Consider the following 17,304-nt stretch of genomic DNA (forward strand, 5'->3'; position numbering starts at 1 on the left):
TGATTAAGATCCTTTTTGAAATGGTAAATTATCTGAAATAGGCAGCCACTGGAGAGTTTCCAGGAGGAGTGATGTAATCTGACCCCCGAGGATGTTCTGGATCAGAAGATAGTAGCACAGCTGGTGAGGAGCCAAGCACTATTGGAGATGTTTTGAAATTTGAGCCAATAGGATTTGCCATTGCATTGAATGTGGAGAAAGGAATCCAGATTGATTCCTAGGCTTTGGCTTAACACTAGGGAGCATGCTGTGTCATGTCATGTTTGAGATGCCCATTAGAGGGACACCTGGGTGGCTCAGTCAGTTGAGCATCTGCCTTCAGCTCAGGTCATGATCCCAGGGTCTTGGGAGCTAGTCCCACATCAGGCTTCCTGCTCACGGGGGAGTCTGCTTCTCCTTCTCCCTCTACCCCCCACCCCCTGTTCATTCTCTCTCTCTCTCAAATAAATAAATAAATAAATAAATCTTCTTTTTTTTTTAAAGAGAGAGATGCCTATTAGATGCCTAAGGGGGGATGTTGAGACATTTGGTTAACTGGACATGGGTTTAGAGAAGAAGTACAGACTGGAGGGATGTATTTGGCAACTGTCAACATCTAGATGGTATTTGAGTGCCAAAGTGGATGACGTAACCAAGAAACTAAGTGTAGATATGCAGGGAAAACAAGAGTTCTGGGCCCTGGGCCTCTTAACATCTAGAGGAATGGGATGTGATGAGAAATTAGCCAAGCCGAGTGAGATGGAATGACTCATGAGGGAGAACAAACATTAAGAATGTGGAACGCTCAAAGTCAAGTGGGGGGAAAAGGTTTTCCGAGGAGGTGACAGGGACTCAAATATATTGAATGATGTTGATAAGGGCGGAGAAATGATTTAAAGACTTAACCACAGGGAAGATACCTGAGACGTTGACAAGATCTTTGTGGAATGGACAAAAATGGGCAAACCCTGACTGCAGAGGGTTCAGGAGAGAGTATGAGGAGAGGAATTGAAGCCAACAGGCATGGCTAGTCTTTTGATAGATTTTTCTATAAAGGGGAGCAGGGGAATCGATCTAGAAGGACATGGGAACTCAACCCTTTAGAGAGAAAGAAAATAAAAATCATGAGGTACACATAAAGAGGTTAAGTAAATACATTTTCTTAAGGTCTTAACGTGATTAAACAATATAGAAGTGAGTAAAAGACAAGAATACAGAAGTAAAAGACAGAAAGACAAAAGACAACTCATAGTTTAAGTTCTTCTCCATTCCCACTGCGTAGGATTGGTATTTTTTGTTCCAAACATTAGTCTTGCTGTAGAGAAAAAACTTTTTCTCCCAGAGATGACATGGCATTATCTATTCAGTTCTGCAACCTGTTTTATTATTAGTTTTCTACTTAGTATATGGAGAGCCTCTTTCCACATTGGTACTTACAGATGACTTTAAAAAAAAATCAGTTGGAGAAAAGCCTTAGCCAGTGTTTCTCTCTATTTCAAAGAGGCCCTGTAAATGGTTGTGTGAAACCTATACAATAGCTGGAGATAAAACTAATCTAGCTAAGCAAAGTAGGACTCCAGAGCACTTTTCAGTTTAACCTTTTTGCTTGCCCATTTGCCATAGTTCAGGGCCCGGCTTCCAGGAGAGGGGCGCACTCCCAGCCCAGGCCCTTTGCAAATTAATAAAGGGAAACCTCATCTGAAATGGAGTGGGAGGCCAGCAGGGGGAGCTCTCACATCCCACCATTCTTCCTCGACTGCAGACCCGAAGTCGAGAGAGGTACTTGGAAGTGATGCCACTTTACCACCGCAGGAGAGAGGGAGGAAAGTTTTTCTCCTCCCCTGGCAACGGCACAGCCAATGAGAGACGGTCACAGTTCAGCCCATGAAAAGCCACTGCACTTGGAACTCCCACATTAGCCAGTGGACTTTTTGCTTCTAACGTGCCGCCAATTCCCTCTTTCCTCTGTAAAACAACGTTGTTTTTTTGTTTTTTTTTTCTTCTCTGGGCTTGTTTATGGTTTTTCTGTCTTTCGTATACCTCAAATTGCAGTTCTTTGCTACTCCCAAACACACCCATTTCGCTGGTAAAATAACTGACAGCTTTATTTCTTTTAAAGATTTTATTTATTTGTTTGACAGAGAGAGAGATCGCAAGCAGACAGAGAGGTGAGGAAGCAGGCTCTCTGTCGAGCAGAGAGCCCGATGTGGGGCTCAATCCCAGGACCCTGGGATCATGACCTGAGGGAAGGCAGAGGCTTAACCCACTGAGCCACCCAGGCGCCCCTATGATAGCTTTATTTCTAAGGTTAAGGCAGGACTGAGGAAGAGAGGGAACTTGGTAGTTAAGGAACACAGCTCTGGGGGCACAATTCAGCCTCCTAGTCACTGTCCTTTTCCTTCTGCAGCTCAGTGGTTAGTCTCTCTCCCTTTTGAGATTACGTCATAACTACTGTCTCTTTACCAAACCCTCCTTTCCCAGCTTCTCTTACTTCTGCTTCTTTCAAAGGCCTTGACCTCCCCCCTGACTTGTGCTTTTGGGTGCTGGCTTTATGGTCCCAAGGATCTCTGGGGAAATATTTGGATCACAGCAAACCAGCTTTCCCGTGTCTCAATCAGGCATGTGATACAAACTGAAAACCGGTGCTCCTGAGGTTGTTGTCCCTAACACTCCCCTAAATCACGTAGACGGTGCTCCGAGCTGAAGCTGGGCACCACCTTGGGGGAGGGCAGCCAGTCCTGACAGTAGAACACTGCAGGGTTGTGCAGGGAAGCATAAGGTTAAAGACCCCCTGGGGCGGGGCGGGGGAGGGCAGCTCCAAAGGCTGGGTTTCAAACCAGATGCCTCTTTATTTCAATTTTTAAACTATGGCTGTCTCTGGCTGGAGTGCTGTGACCAGCAGCGGGGACCTCAAACCCAAAACTCAGCTCACCCTGGCCACACGCGGCTGCCTTAAATTTCACCCACATTCTCCTCCCACTTCACTTAAATGCCTTTATCTACGTTCAGCAACACGCTATGGAACCCCGAAGCCGTTTTCCGGTCTTTCGGTTTCTGCTTAACCAGATAAAGAGGCCCGTGGTCATTACCGAGGTGTTTGCGGAGCACAATTAACAACCCCTGCGGTGCTTTTCTGCGAGCCTCATCCCGAGGCCCAGGGCGGCCCCTGCAGCGGGAAGCCTCGGTCTCCGGGTCCCCGTTTCAGGGAGGCCAGGCGCAGGCCTGGCCTCCGTGGGGGGGAGGAGGAGGGAGAAGTGAACCGGCTGGGCGCCACCTCTTCCCCTTCGGGGAGCGCTGGCATCCCTGCGGCGTCCCGGAACTCCTCCCAGGACCGTGCACTTGAACTCCAGGGGGCGGGTCCAATGCCCCGCCTCTGCGCTATATGCAGTCTCTGTGCCTCTGCGGAGCCGACTCCGGGCGCGATGCTGGCGCTGTGGCTGGTGCACTGGGGGCAGAAGCTGCTGATCTGGGGCGCGATGGGCGCCTTCTCGGTGGCGGGCGCCACCCTGATCCTGAACCTTCTGCAGATGCTGACGAGCTACGCGCGGAAATGGCAGCAGATGAGGCCCCTCCCCACGATACCCGGCGCCTTCCCGTTGGTGGGACACTCGCTGATGATGAAGTCGAACGGGAGAGGTAAGGGACCGCGCCCAGGCCGGACGCACCCACACGCGGGGGCCATGGGGCTCCTTGCCTGCGGGACCCACTAGCAGGAAGCCCCAGGGCGCAGGAGCTCCGCCGGGCCTCTGCCGGCTCCGCGCCTGCTCCCCGCGCGCCCGCCTTCTCGGCGGCCGAGACCACCTCTACTGGAGGGGCTGGCTTGTTAGGGGAAAGAAGGGTCTGTCACCGCTAGAGAGGGGATTCCCAGTTCTATCCAGTTTGCCCTGTGACACCTGATAAAATTGTCTGGGCTCCCCTTTCTTTATGTACAGGCTAGGACGCAGTATTTCTAAAACCCTGTCCTCCCGCGCTTCTTTTCCACTCGTAACTACTCCAGTCTCAAAACACTGCCTGTCTTGGCTCTGGGCTGTTAAAACCTTAAGGGCAGAAACTTCCCTGGGACTGTGGCGAGTACCTCCAAACGGTACGATCATCCTCCACCCACCCACCGCCCTCCGGAAAATCAGGGACTGGAGACTGGTTTGAGACTTTCCTCCCTCCCCACATCACGAGACTTGACCACAAATCTTTCTTTCTTTACCTTCTTATTTTAGTTCTTTTAAGGAGGTTACATAATAACAGTAAACTGTGAGGGCAGGGGCTTCTGGGTTTTCTACCGATAGCTTTTTGAAGAGATTGATTTATGCTTTGTTGATGAGAAAAATAAAAATAAAAACACAACACTTTAAGTTAGAAAGCTTTCAAAAGTACTTGGTATATTTACAGTTTCCCCTCGGGGACAGTGAATTAGATCTTAGCACTTCATTTTAATGGCTGTATAAGTTGAGCTGAAATTTTTTTCCTAAAATGAAGTGATCTAAAATAAGCCTAGGACCACAACCCAGTTTCACTTCAGATTAATTGTAAATAACAGTTTTACAAGTTGAACATTAACTCCAAATCTTGAAGGATTGTTTTCCAGCTCTGTCCCCCACCCACCCCCCAAATGCTGTCATTTCAACTTCACAGAAATAAGTAAGGCCTCATGGAGGAGTGTTTATCAAAATATTGAAAATGTTTCCAGGCAGAAGAAATCCAAGTTAACTTTTCACCACCTAAACATCAATGTGACTAATGTTGCAAGAGATTGAAGAATGTGTTTAGATATATGAAAACCATGTTTGTAAAAATTGTCTTGGTTAATACTAAAAGCAGAGCTAATCTCTCCTTCTACCCCGAGGCTTTACAGCATGAAAAAATAATTGTGTAGAAATATTAACTTCCCACCCCCAATAAAAAATAACGTGCTTTAAAAATCTCATCATATTCTTTTGGGAAATTTTTCTAAGAATGGAAATCTCCAGTGAATGAGACGTGTTTCAAAATACATGGAGAGTTAGTTGATTAGAATATTTAAGGTAATTCTACTTGGAGTTACTTTCTGAGTGAAGAGAGTGACAATATACTGGCTTTTACAAAGGGACTTTTTAATCCAGCAAGTACTGGATGTTGGCATCAGACAAAGCTCTGCTCAGTTTCCAACTTTGCTACCAAGTTGTTTAAATTTGAGAAGTTGTTTCAAACTCTCTAAAAGGAGGAGAGCAAGAGAAGAAAAAGGAACAGAGAAGAACTACATCAGCCAGAAAACACTGAACAAAATGGCAATATCAGTAATTACTTTAAACACAAATGGACTGAATTCTCCAATCAAAAGACATGATGTGGCTGAATGAATAGAAAAACAAGACCCACCTATATGCTGCATGTAAGAGACTCACTTTAGACATAAGGACACACACAGACTGAACGTAAAGGGGTAGAAAAAGATGTTTCATGCAAATGGAAACCCAAGAGAAAGCTGGAACGCTATACTTATGCCAGACAAAATAGACTTTAAAACAAAGATTGTAATGAAAGACCAAGAGGGTATTCCATAATGACAGAGGGGTCAACCCAACAAGAAGATAGAGCATTTGTAAATGTAAATATATATATATATATATATCCCCCAACCGACAAGCACCAAAATATATAAAGCAAATATTAAAGCTAAGTTAGAAGGTTTGGGTTTTTTTTTTTATTCTTTTTATTCTTTACTTGTAAAAGTCACTGTATGACAGAATTATCTTAACGACTAAATTTAATGCATGCTGTTTCTAGATCACTGTCTAGCAGTTGGTTAGAGTAAGGTCCTTAAGTGTCCATCAAACTTGGAGCCCCTCCTTGTCCCCAACATGGAGCTAAACAAAGTGGTTGATGTCATATCATTCTAAGATACATTCTCTGTTCTCAGTGACCTTGTCTCTTGGGCAGGAGGCTGTGCTTTGGATCTGTGGCCACAGTTCTGGCCTCAGTGCTGGCCTCAGTAATCTCACCTGGAGCTCTGCAGTTGGCTTTTCGTTGGCCTTGCAAACCAAACTCTTGCTCTGTAGTTCATTATGTCAACACCTGCCTCTCCCAACAGTTCTCTGATATTGGACCCGATACTTTGAAACCACAGGCTCACACTTCCCTGTCTCCTCTGTCAGATCAGGCCAAGGTAGGAAGTTATTATCACAAAGCATGGTCTTTTGACACTGTTGATTTGACCCAGCTCTTTTCACAGAAATTTTGACAACTGTTTGGACCAGGAGACATTTTCAAGCAATATGGTGCAATGGTTAAGATGGCACCTTGTATGGTCTCACTGCCTTAAGTACAAAGCCAGATTCTATAATATACCAACTCTGTGATATTGGGCAAGTTACTTAGCAGTGCATAATTTCCCCCACTGGGACAGTAATAATAGTGCCTTTCGTCTAACTATGGTGAGGCAGAAAAAACAATGCATCAAAAACCCTAACACTAGGTCTGACATGTAATAACTTGCTGCGGTAAAGGAACACGACTTAATGGATATTAGTTATTTAGGGATAACTATTACTAAGTTTTATGTGCGGAAATCTACAAACACTTAAAAAAAATCATTAGTGTTTATTTAGCATCATATGCAATGGGCATCTGTGAGCCTTAGCTCCTCTCCCACTGCATTTTGTACAGCTTGCCCTGAAGCCTGGGAATGGGTGAAGCTTACAGGTGAATAAGTAGTAAAGATGGGCTGAGCATGCTCACATTTATTGGCATTGGTAAAGAGCCAGAAAATTGAATGGTTTGTTTGTCCATTTGTCCTTGGTGCCCAAATTCCCATGTCAAAACAGCTCTGTCAAAATCTTAAGGACCATATTCGTAGCCTCACAGTGGGGTTGGAATTAGCCTTGCTATTGTCAATCAGACATTCCCTTTGCCCAGAAGCAGCCCAGAATCCCCATATGCCTACCAATTAGCCTGCCCCACCACTACTCCTCCCTACCTAGATTTTCCCAGCAGTGTAAAGAGGTTTCTGCCCGTTTCCTGACATGTGATCAGTTCCCCAGCTAGGACTCAAATCCTCCCTTAACCTCATCTTGTTTGACTCGTGTTCCGAAAGCATGTCTAACCTTTTCTCTTTTCTCTGAGGTATGGACCCTGTATCTTAATTCTTTAGTCCCTGGCTACTGTCATTTGTTTCTACCCAGATGATACTCACGAAAACACTCAACAGAGAATTTTGTCATGGCTTGACCTCTTATAATGCCATACTGCATTCCCCCAGACAAGGGCCTCATGGATTGCAACATGGAAAAGTGTTGACTCCCAAGTTTTCTACACTCCTTCGATGCTAGTTGGGATTGACGATCACCATTTCCCCACACCTAATGCAAGGACCCACTGTACTGCACAGCCAATGTCCCTAACCCTGGCAGCATTGAATCCCAGCCTTTTCCCCACCCCCAGAAGCTTTCAGTGGCCCCAGGTGATTCACAGATCTTACCACATTAGTGTTGCTGTCCTAAAATATGACTCCAGTCATAGTAGTCCTCATCAGAAACTTCCAGTTACTCCTCAGAGCTTATACAAGAAAATCAAAGCCTCCAATGCTCCAGTCTCCTCTTCCAATGGTATCTCCCCAAGTTAGGCTTTGGCTGCACTTTCAGGGAATTTCCAGACCTCTGCACTTCCGCTCTGCTGTTTCTGCTGCTTGGCTTACATTCTGCTTCTACCCCCTACTACCCCCTTTTCTGCCTATAAAAATACAACTCATTTTTTAATGCTCAAATGCCATCTCCGTCATGAAATTTTTTCAGTCCTCCCCATGAGAATCAGTAACTCCTCAGACAGTAACTTGGATTTTAGCAACCATTTCATTTTCTCTGGTGCTACAGAAGTCACCATCTCCCATGCCTAGAAGCTCCTTCAGAGTAGGGATTGGGTCCTTTGGAGGTGCACGTTTCTTGGTTGTTATCATAATTAAATTACCTTCACCATGCAATCATTATATCACTTAATAGAAACTGTGTGGTTTACCTTGAAGATGGGAGAGATGTGGGAAATATTAAGTGACTTGCCCAAAGTAAACAGATTAACAACAACAACAAAAAAACCCGAACCCAAAAGACACAAGAAACTCACTGAAAATTAAATATTTTCTCCCAGAATTTTTTCAGCAGATCATTCATTATACCAAGAATTACCAACACCAGCCACTACTGAAACTCTGGCTTGGGACCATGCCAGTAGTGGCCATTTATAAAGCAGAAAATGTGGAGGTGAGTGTGCGGTCAGTATGACCTCTAGTCCCCTTCACGTCTGACGGTGTGAGAGTCTCATCAGAATAAATATGGCAACATTGTTCTTATATTTAATTGAATTCAGCATATTGAGCAGCTCATTACATATTTTCGGCAATGTAGGTGCCATTGAATGCTTTCCAGATGTTGTCTTAATCCTGGGGAGGGTAGCAACCTCTGGACAAAGAAGCCTCTGGACACATTTGTTATCAGGTCCAAGATATTTTGTCTTTTTTTTTTTTTTTTGTAAAGTCTGCATAAGGGTATAGTTTTTGTTTTGTTTAAGATTTTATTTATTTATTTATTTGAGAGAAAGAATGAGAGAGCATGAGAGGAGAGAGGTCATCGGGAGAAGCAGACTCCCTGCTGAGCAGGGAACCTGATGTGGGACTTGATCCTAGGACTCCAAGGTCATGACCTGAGCCAAAGGCAGTTGCCCACCCAACTGAGCCAACCAGGCACCCCATAAGGATATAGTTTTATAGAACTACAAATAGGTTATTACATAAGGCGAACGGGCATGTTATCTGCCAGGCTCTGTTTCAAGAGTTCAAAAATATAAGACTAATAAGGTATGAGTATTTTTCTCAAGAGATTAGAGTTTCCGATCCATTACGAGTTTACTCTTCCACATTAATTTTCTTAAAAAAGAATGTGCCTGTCATACTGATAGGGCAGATATCATTAATCCATGCTATTGAAATAACTGCTCAAAATGATTGTATACCTTTTACTTATCATTATGATACCTGGGAGATTTTCTTGTGGTTTTGATGAGAAAAGGATTAGGGTCAGGGAGTAAGAATGGGATAAACAGAGCTTCTTGAAACAAAATTAAATATAACTTCCTAGGCATTAATGCTGGGATATGTCTTTCTTAGTTACTGCAGAGAAAATGTTGGATTTCTCTTGTACCACACTGTACCAGCCTGGTTCAGAACAGGTAGTGAGGAGACAGGTGTAGGATTTCAACCACTGCGGACTTGGTGTGAGCAGGTTCGGTATGTATGTGAGAGATCTGTCCAGAGTGTGTGACTAGAGTTAGGAGCCTGGCGAGGATTTTGTGCTCAGACCTAAAGACTCATCCCTTCTACTTCACCTGGATTCCAGGTGATCTGATCACATTCATGGGTTTCAGTGTTACTCACTTGCTGGAGATACTCAAATGTGTACCTCTAGGTCAAGTCCTTATCCTGGGCATCATTCCTATTTCAGACCATAGCAACTCGAATGTCTCCAAGTCATCATGCCCAAAAATGAACTTCTGATTTTTATCTCCTTGGACATGGTCATCTTTGGATTCATTTATCTTCTCTCTCCCATCCTCCCACCCTCAATAAATGACTCCACTTGGTTCCTAGTTCATTGTAAGAACCAGAGCTTTATCTTGGACATTTTCCTTTTTCTCAACTCCATTTCGTCCCAAGACTGAATGACAGTTACATGTTCAAAACTCGACTTGACTTCCTTTAAAGCACAGGAATAAAAATGAATCACAGAAAAATAATAGCTATGAAATGTTCCTTTATTTTTTATCTGACAGAGACACAGTGAGACAGGGAACTCAAACAGGGAGCAGCAGAGGGAGAGGGAGAAGCAGGCTTCCCGTGGAGCAGCGAGCCCGATGTGGGGCTCGATCCCAGGACTCTGGGATCGTGACCTGAGCCGAAGGCAGAGGCTTAACGACTGAGCCACCCAGCCACCCCTATGAGATGTACCTTCAAAGTAGTGTTCTGGGGTGCCTGGGTGGCTCAGTGGGTTAAAGCCTCTGCCTTCAGCTCAGGTCATGATCTCAGGGTCCTGGGATCGAACTCCACATTGGGCTTTCTGCTCAGTGGGGAGCCTGCCTCCCCCTTTCTCTGCCTGCCTCTCTGTCTACTTGTGATTTCTATCTGTCAAATAAATAAATAAAATCTTTAAAAAAGAAAAAAAAAGTAGTGTTCTAGCCAGGTAGAATTCAACTTTGAGTTGAAATTGTTTTGATGTCTATATATCTCTCAATTTTTTTTTTCTCTTTCCAAGGTAATTTTAACTAGTTCAAAGCAAATTGATAAATCTTATATGTACAAGTTTCTGGAACCGTGGCTTGGCCTAGGACTTCTTACAAGGTATGTCACTGTAGATCTGTAAAGCTATCTCACAGAAACATTTCCTCCGATAGGTAATTTGTTATGTCAGGAACTGACACAAAGTAGTTCTCCTGTCTGCAAGACTGTGCTACCAGGAAGTATGGGAGAAACTGGAAGGAAAGTTGTGGAGAACAGTGGGCTCTGACAGACAAGAGTCCAGGTGTGGTAATCTCCAGCCATGGGACTCAATAATGATGATGACCAGCCTTTCAAGAAGAGTCAGATGCTGGTGTATGAAAAAGAAAGGAAAGGAGAGTTTGGGGCAGGCAGATCTTGAAAATCCAGTGAAAAAAGCAGTCAGCCCCAGCGAAGAATATGGAGCACAAAATCTCCATCCTGGAACTTGTGTCCAGACATAGGGCTCCATCCTCTGAGAGAAGGCCTGCCAAGAGAAAGGCAAAACCTTTGTGGGGTCTGTGGAGAATTTGAAAATAAGAGAGATCAAAGTAGAATCACGGACCACAGGGATCATCAGAGGACTGAGGTTTTTAATAGAGGGGAGGAAAAAAATTCTAATTTTTAGAAACTTGGAACTTGGAAATTTAGAAAAATTCTTGAATTTTCAATTTTTATGAGTGCCCCTTTAAATATTAGTAATATAGAATAATATCTAAACAATGCACAGTCAGTAGCTATCTATGAACCTTTGTCTTTCTGACCGAAGCATTTGACAATGTATAGGTTAATTGTCGGCTTGGCTCGGCTCGGCTAAATTTATACTTTGTTTGTTTCCAATGTTGCCTCTTTTGTTCGTGACCGTGTATTGTGTTTCTAGTACTGGAAACAAATGGCGATCTAGGAGAAAAATGTTAACACCCACTTTCCATTTTACAATTCTGGAAGATTTCTTAGATGTCATGAATGAACAAGCAAATATATTGGTCCATAAGCTTGAAAAACATGTTAACCAAGGAGCATTTAACTGCTTTTTTTACATCACCCTTTGTGCCTTAGATATAATTTGTGGTAAGTCTCACTGATTTGTTTCTAAAGTTATGGTGTAGAGATAGAATGGCCCAAACAGAAAATAACATTGCAGTGGGAAGGTGAATGAGGGGATTGGAAAGGATATTGGATTTTTCAGGGTGGTCCTAATGCTCAGGTCCCTGAGAAGCAGCAGCCACTGTGAGGGCTCTGAGCAGGACAGTCACAGAGTCACCATGCCTAGAAGGGCAGAGGGAAGAAGGAGCAGGAACAGGGAGTAGGAGAAGATACAAGAGAAGAAGCAAAAGGAGGAGAGAACAATTTTAAAATCTATGAGAACAGAACAGGACTTATGACATTTTTTTTAAGTGTTTGCCCCTGGAAAATAAACAGGATATGTGCTCAAATTGAGTGGTTGCTTCTTGCCCCTGTTTTGCAGAAACAGCTATGGGGAAGAATATTGGTGCTCAAAGTAATGATGATTCCGAGTATGTCCGTGCAGTTTATAGGTAAATGAAGTCCTTTTAATTATCTTTAAAATGGGTACTGATTAGGGCTTAAATTTTTTTAAAAAATTAGTGCTAATAATTTCTGCAGTTATTCATAATTATTAATTATTAATTAATTATTAATCTTTTCATTGTTTCAAAATAAAACTTGATACTAAAATTGACCTAGTCATTTAAGCATGTATGTGGCCAGGAGAGGAATGGTTTTGTAAATGATGACACACCCAGATTATGCTATAATTTAAAATGATTTTATAATATATTGAAAAATTACATTATGATGTAAATAATAAAGATAAAAATAATTTTTTAGTATGATTACCAGTAGGTATAAAAAATATTTATAGAAAGAAAGAACTAGAAGATACTATACCAAAATATTATCTGTGGTTACTATTGTTTTGTGTGTGTGCTTCTCTTTCTTACAGTGCTTTGGGTTTTTTTGTTGTTCCTTTGTTTATTCTCCTTTCCCATATTTTCTGCTCTGAGTATATATTATTTTTTCATTGAAATAATCAATTTTGCTTTAAAAATGGAGTGCAGGTATTCAACGAGTAAGAGTCAGGGCCAAGATTTGATTTGATGTTTCCTATCTTTAAGTTCACTTCTCATTTCACTTTATTTTCATAAATATTTACTGAGCATCTGTCACCGGCCATTCATGGCTCTAAGTGCTGACTAGTTTTATCGCAGCACACAAACAGGAAGAATAGCAGGGAGACACACACTGTAATGAGTGCTAGCATAAATTCTAATAATTGCTTAGAAAGAAAAGATCAAGTTGACATTGGGGGGGTGGGGGCACCTGGATGGCTCAGTCCATTAAGTGTCCAACTCTTGATTTTGGCTCAGGTCACGATCTCAGCGTTGTGAGATCAAGCCCTTCATGGGGGCTCTGCATTGAGTATGGAGCTTGCTTCGGATTCTTTCTCTCCCTCTGCTCTCTGCTCGAGCTTTCTTTCTCTCTGTTTCTCTCTCAAGAAAGGAATAAAGAAAGAAGGAAAGGAAAGAAAGAAAGAAGAGATGAAAAGAAAAGGAAAAGGAAAGAAAAGAAAAAAAAAGAAAAGGAAAGGAAAAGGAAAACAGGGATATGTCCAATGGATGACTCTCAGGAAACACCTCTCTGAAGAACAGGTGTCTAAGTCCATCCCAAAGAACCTGTTGAGGTCTTGCTTCTTTATCACTGGAAATGACGAGGGAGGTCCTCGGGACAGCTGTGAGACCTGGGTGCTTGGTGAGCACTTCTCTCTGGAAGAGGGCAACCGCTCATGTCCTCTCACTCCAGAGGAATGATCAAGCTAATGAGAGGATATTAAAAAGAGGCAGATTGCCTCCCAGTGTGCGATCCAAGAGCCACAGCAGCCTTGGGAGGTCCAGAACTCTTTCTGAAGAAACAAAAGCAGACATCAGATGGCCACCTAGTAAGGATGTTCTGTAAGGAATTCTTCCTTCCACTAATGAAACCATTAAAATGTTAAGCTTCCCTGGACATGTAAAAGCCCATGCATTCATGTTGAGTGTAAAGCACGGAGCTCTTAGTAGCCTCTAAGACAGATCATCTTCATTTCCATATACTACTCTTGTTGAGAGCAGGCACCAAAGAGGTGCTAAAGAAATACACATTTCTCATGCATCAGCTGATGTCTTTTCATCCTGTTTATAGAATGAGTGATTCGATACATCGAAGAATGAAGGCGCCCTGGCTCTGGCTTGACTTTCTGTTTCTCATGTGCAAAGAAGGGCGGGAACACAAAAGGAGCCTAGAGGTCCTCCATAATTTTACCAATAATGTAAGTCCTCAATTTATTTTTTTGTCGTGGTAAAAGATACATAATATAAAAATTTGCCATTAAAGCCATTTGAAGGGTCCCCTTTGGTGGCAGTAAATACATTCACAATGCTGTGCAGCCATCACCACTGTCCATTTCTAGAACTTTTTTTTTAAATCCATGATTTTTGTGTTTTGTGAATATAACCAGTGCAGGACCGTGGAGCCTGTGCCTTATAAAACTTGAATGGAATAATAGAAAAAAATAGGCAACATGATTAGATTTCAATTCTGTATTTAGTAAATATTAATTAAACACTTGCTAAGTGCCAAATGCTTTACCTAGTGTTAGAAATAGAGTAATGAGGGGCGCCTGGGTGGCTCAGTGGGTTAAAGCCTCTGCCTTTGGCTCGGGTCATGATCCCAGCGTCCTGGGATTGAGCCCCGAATCAGGCTCCCTGCTGAGCAGAGAGCCTGATTCCTTGCCTCTCTCTCTGCCTGCCTCTCTGCCTACTTGTGATCTCTGTCTGTCAAATAAATAAATAAAATCCTAAAAAAAAAAAAAAAAGAAATGTAGTAATGAGTAGGACCTGTATGTTTAGTACCTGTATGTACTAAAAAGTTCTGTTTAGTAACAGAGGTTATCTATTAAAAAATGACAAAATGAAAAAAAAAAAAAAGACAAAATGAGAGTGCCTGGGTGGCTCAGTGGATGAAGCCTCTGCCTTTGGCCCAGGTCATGATCCCAGGGTCCTGGGATCGAGCCCCGCATCAGGTGCTCTGCTCAGTGGGGAGCCTGCTTCCTCCTCTCTCTCTGCCTGCCTCTCTGCCTATTTGTGATCTCTCTCTCTGTCAAATAACTAAATAAAATCTTTTTTAAAAAATGACAAAATGCAATATGAACTGTGAATAGTTATTAATAGGGCACTGTATTAAGAGAATAAAGAGATGAGGATTATAAGGGTCTTCTGGGAAAATGTCTGGAATAGACAGTTTTCAAAGGCAAAGGGCCTTTTTGGTAGTATTTCAACTCAGAAAAGATAAAAATTAACTGGATATTACTATCTTATTTCCAATTCAAAACTAACAAAGAGATAGTGATGTTGTTTTCCGATATAGGATATCAGTCTGCATTAAAGACGAGTCTAGAACAATCACCTGGCTTAGGAGACTGGCCAACAATTTGTCTTTCATGGATACAATTGAGTTTTTCCTCAAATTTCATGCATGAATATCAGCATCAATAATTAATGAATTCCAAACCAGATGAACAGTATTATTCAGTTACTAAATATTGAAAATTGCATACTGAATCTGAAGCACCAAGGGTTCCATCAGGACATCTTGCCCTCAAAGAACTTGGGGTCTATTCATTCAAACCACTCGGTTTAGTCAATTGCCTGATAGGAGAAAAAAACGTTGAGTTGGTGGCTTTCATGCTTCCATTCATTCAACAAATAATGAACGTTCTCAAAATGCCAGGCCATGTTCTAGAGTTTGGAAATACATCAGTAAACAAAGACAAATTTGCTTCCATGTGGGTCGTACATTTAAATTAGAAGAGAAAGACACCAAATACAAAGTGTAACATCATGCCAGATGGCCAGGGAAATGGGAAAAAATAAAGCAGGCTTGGGAAGATAGTGCTAGGGACTAGTGTCACAGGGATCAGGGAAGGTCTTTCTGACAGTGTGATGATGCGCAGAGATTTGAAAGAAAGGAGGGAGCCAGCCATGCGGAGGAAGGAGTAGTCTCGCCAGAAGGAACAGCAAGCAAACAGGTGAACGACCATCAACTTGCTATTTCTTTTTTCCAGTACAACATGTAATTACAGTGATGGGTCCTGAATCTACCATACAAGGACTGCGTTCTCTCCACACCTACACTTTTATCTCCTTGGCTCACTCAGACCTCTAGAGATGATTAGGCTGTACCCCATTGGAAAGATTATAAAAAGAGCCCTCGAAAATTCTAAGGTTGCCTGACATTAAATTCATCTTTCGAAGTCTTATCAAATTATGCCCTAAAATTGATCAGGAAACTTGACTGTATTTTTACAAGAGCCTAAGTTATTACTGCGATAGCAGGAATAGGAAAGGTTTAGAAAAAAATAAGTTAAAGAAGCTAGTATATTTCCATAGGAAGGCGTATGGTTAGGTTATAATAAATTCCAAACAAAAGCATGTGATTGTTTAAATCATAGGTCATTGCTAAACGGACCAGTGAAATGAGGAGAGACGAAGAACACAGAAGTGCTGACAAGGACTCTTCATCTTCCAAAAATAAACGCAGGGCTTTCCTTGACTTGCTTTTAAATGTGACTGATGATGAAGGGAACACGCTAAGTCATGAAGATGTTCGAGAAGAAGTTGACACTTTCATGTTTGAGGTATTTTATGTCATCGTGTTATTTTCCGATACCTTTAAATAAATTTCAGGTTTTTTGGAGAATCTTTAACATTATTTTCAGAAGTTTAATGAAATTTTATGTATTTATTTTAAAGATTTTTTTTTCAGATTTATTTTAGTGGGGGTGGAGGGGCTGGGGGAGAGAGAGAATCCTAGTAGACTCCACACTGAACATGGAGCCTCCTGTGGGTCTCGATCCCACGACCCTGAGATCATGACCCGAGCCCAAGCCAAGAGTCAGATGCTTAATGGACTGTGCCACCCAGGCGCCCCTAATGAAATTTTAAAGTAGCTTCATATAATTAAGGAAGAATCATTAGATTAGCATTAAAGATTATAAAATTTAATTTTATAATTAAGTATAAGTATAATTAATTTTACAATTAAGTATCAGATCAACTTCCTTGTTCAGAAAATCTTTGATTCATGGTGGTTTCAGAGTAGATACAGAGTAGATACATTTTTTTTTCCCTCAAAAAAATCTAAGGTCTATCAGACTTTCCCGAGCAGAAGAGCAGCCAGAAATTACTGTCCATTCTCTACATCGCTTCACACTTCCTTTTCATCTCTAAAACCCATGAGTCTGTTTCTTCACTAGCTTCTTTTAAAGAAGTCTGTCTTCCTCCTGCCTCTACCCATGAGTACTTAGCTGCTGCCGTGAGCTGCCCCAGCTGAAGGAGAAAGCAGAGTCCTCCCGAGAATTTAAGCAGTTTGTGATTCTAAAAAAAATTGTGGTCTTCAAATAATAATAGTAATAATAAAAGATGCACTTTTTACAGAGATAATTCTAACTATATTAAATATTACAAGGAGTGAGTGTCAATACGTGGCTTGCCAAATAAAGAAATATTTCTTAAGCACCACGTGGTACTATTTTGGAAGTGGAGGAAAGCAGACGGCATCAGGAGTTTTCGATGGCTCAGCATATGCTCAACGGTGTGTTCGCTGCTCTGCCTGCAGCCGTCGGGATGTGATGCTAGCACTTGTCTGTCGGTCTGTTTTTCCTGAGGGAGGACAGTCAGCGCCCTGGAGCAGGAAGCAGGTGGCGTTAAGCTTCTGTCGACTTGGTTTCTCCTTCTGGTTCATACTGGCCCTATGAGATCCCCGATCTCTGTCCCAGCTTTCCTGCGTAAAATAGAGAGATGGCGTAGAGCAGTGATTTCAAACCTCTTCTTTAAGTAGAGCACTTTACTGAAAAGAAATGTTATGCAGAAAATGGACATCTACTTAGCCAAAAAGTGGAGAGGATTTCAGCATGTGGGCTCTGGGGCCAAGTCCCAGCCATAACCCATCCTAGAGGTGTGACCTCGGGCCCCTCATCCAGGCTTTCTGGGTGTCAG

The 17,304-nt window shown here is 42.4% G+C and overlaps 1 protein-coding gene across 2 annotated transcripts in view; it reads left to right on the plus strand.

Moving 5' to 3' along the window:
- Positions 1 to 17,304, plus strand: part of LOC111144567 (cytochrome P450 4V2) — a 69,687-nt gene that overhangs the window by 43,393 nt on the left and 8,990 nt on the right. The window contains exons 2-8 of one of the 2 annotated variants that reach the window (XM_022498908.1): positions 3,507 to 3,615; positions 8,092 to 8,204; positions 10,248 to 10,333; positions 11,130 to 11,320; positions 11,718 to 11,787; positions 13,451 to 13,577; positions 15,759 to 15,944. In XM_022498908.1, coding sequence (XP_022354616.1) covers positions 3,507 to 3,615; positions 8,092 to 8,204; positions 10,248 to 10,333; positions 11,130 to 11,320; positions 11,718 to 11,787; positions 13,451 to 13,577; positions 15,759 to 15,944 — 882 coding nt within the window. Of the gene's footprint in view, positions 1 to 3,341; positions 3,616 to 8,091; positions 8,205 to 10,247; positions 10,334 to 11,129; positions 11,321 to 11,717; positions 11,788 to 13,450; positions 13,578 to 15,758; positions 15,945 to 17,304 lie in introns of those variants that run through there. The other variant, XM_022498907.1, reaches the window with a different exon arrangement.

Source organism: Enhydra lutris, unplaced genomic scaffold, assembly GCF_002288905.1.
Source record: "Enhydra lutris kenyoni isolate GAN:26980312 unplaced genomic scaffold, ASM228890v2 scaffoldscaffold11, whole genome shotgun sequence".
Classification (NCBI taxonomy): domain Eukaryota; kingdom Metazoa; phylum Chordata; class Mammalia; order Carnivora; family Mustelidae; genus Enhydra; species Enhydra lutris.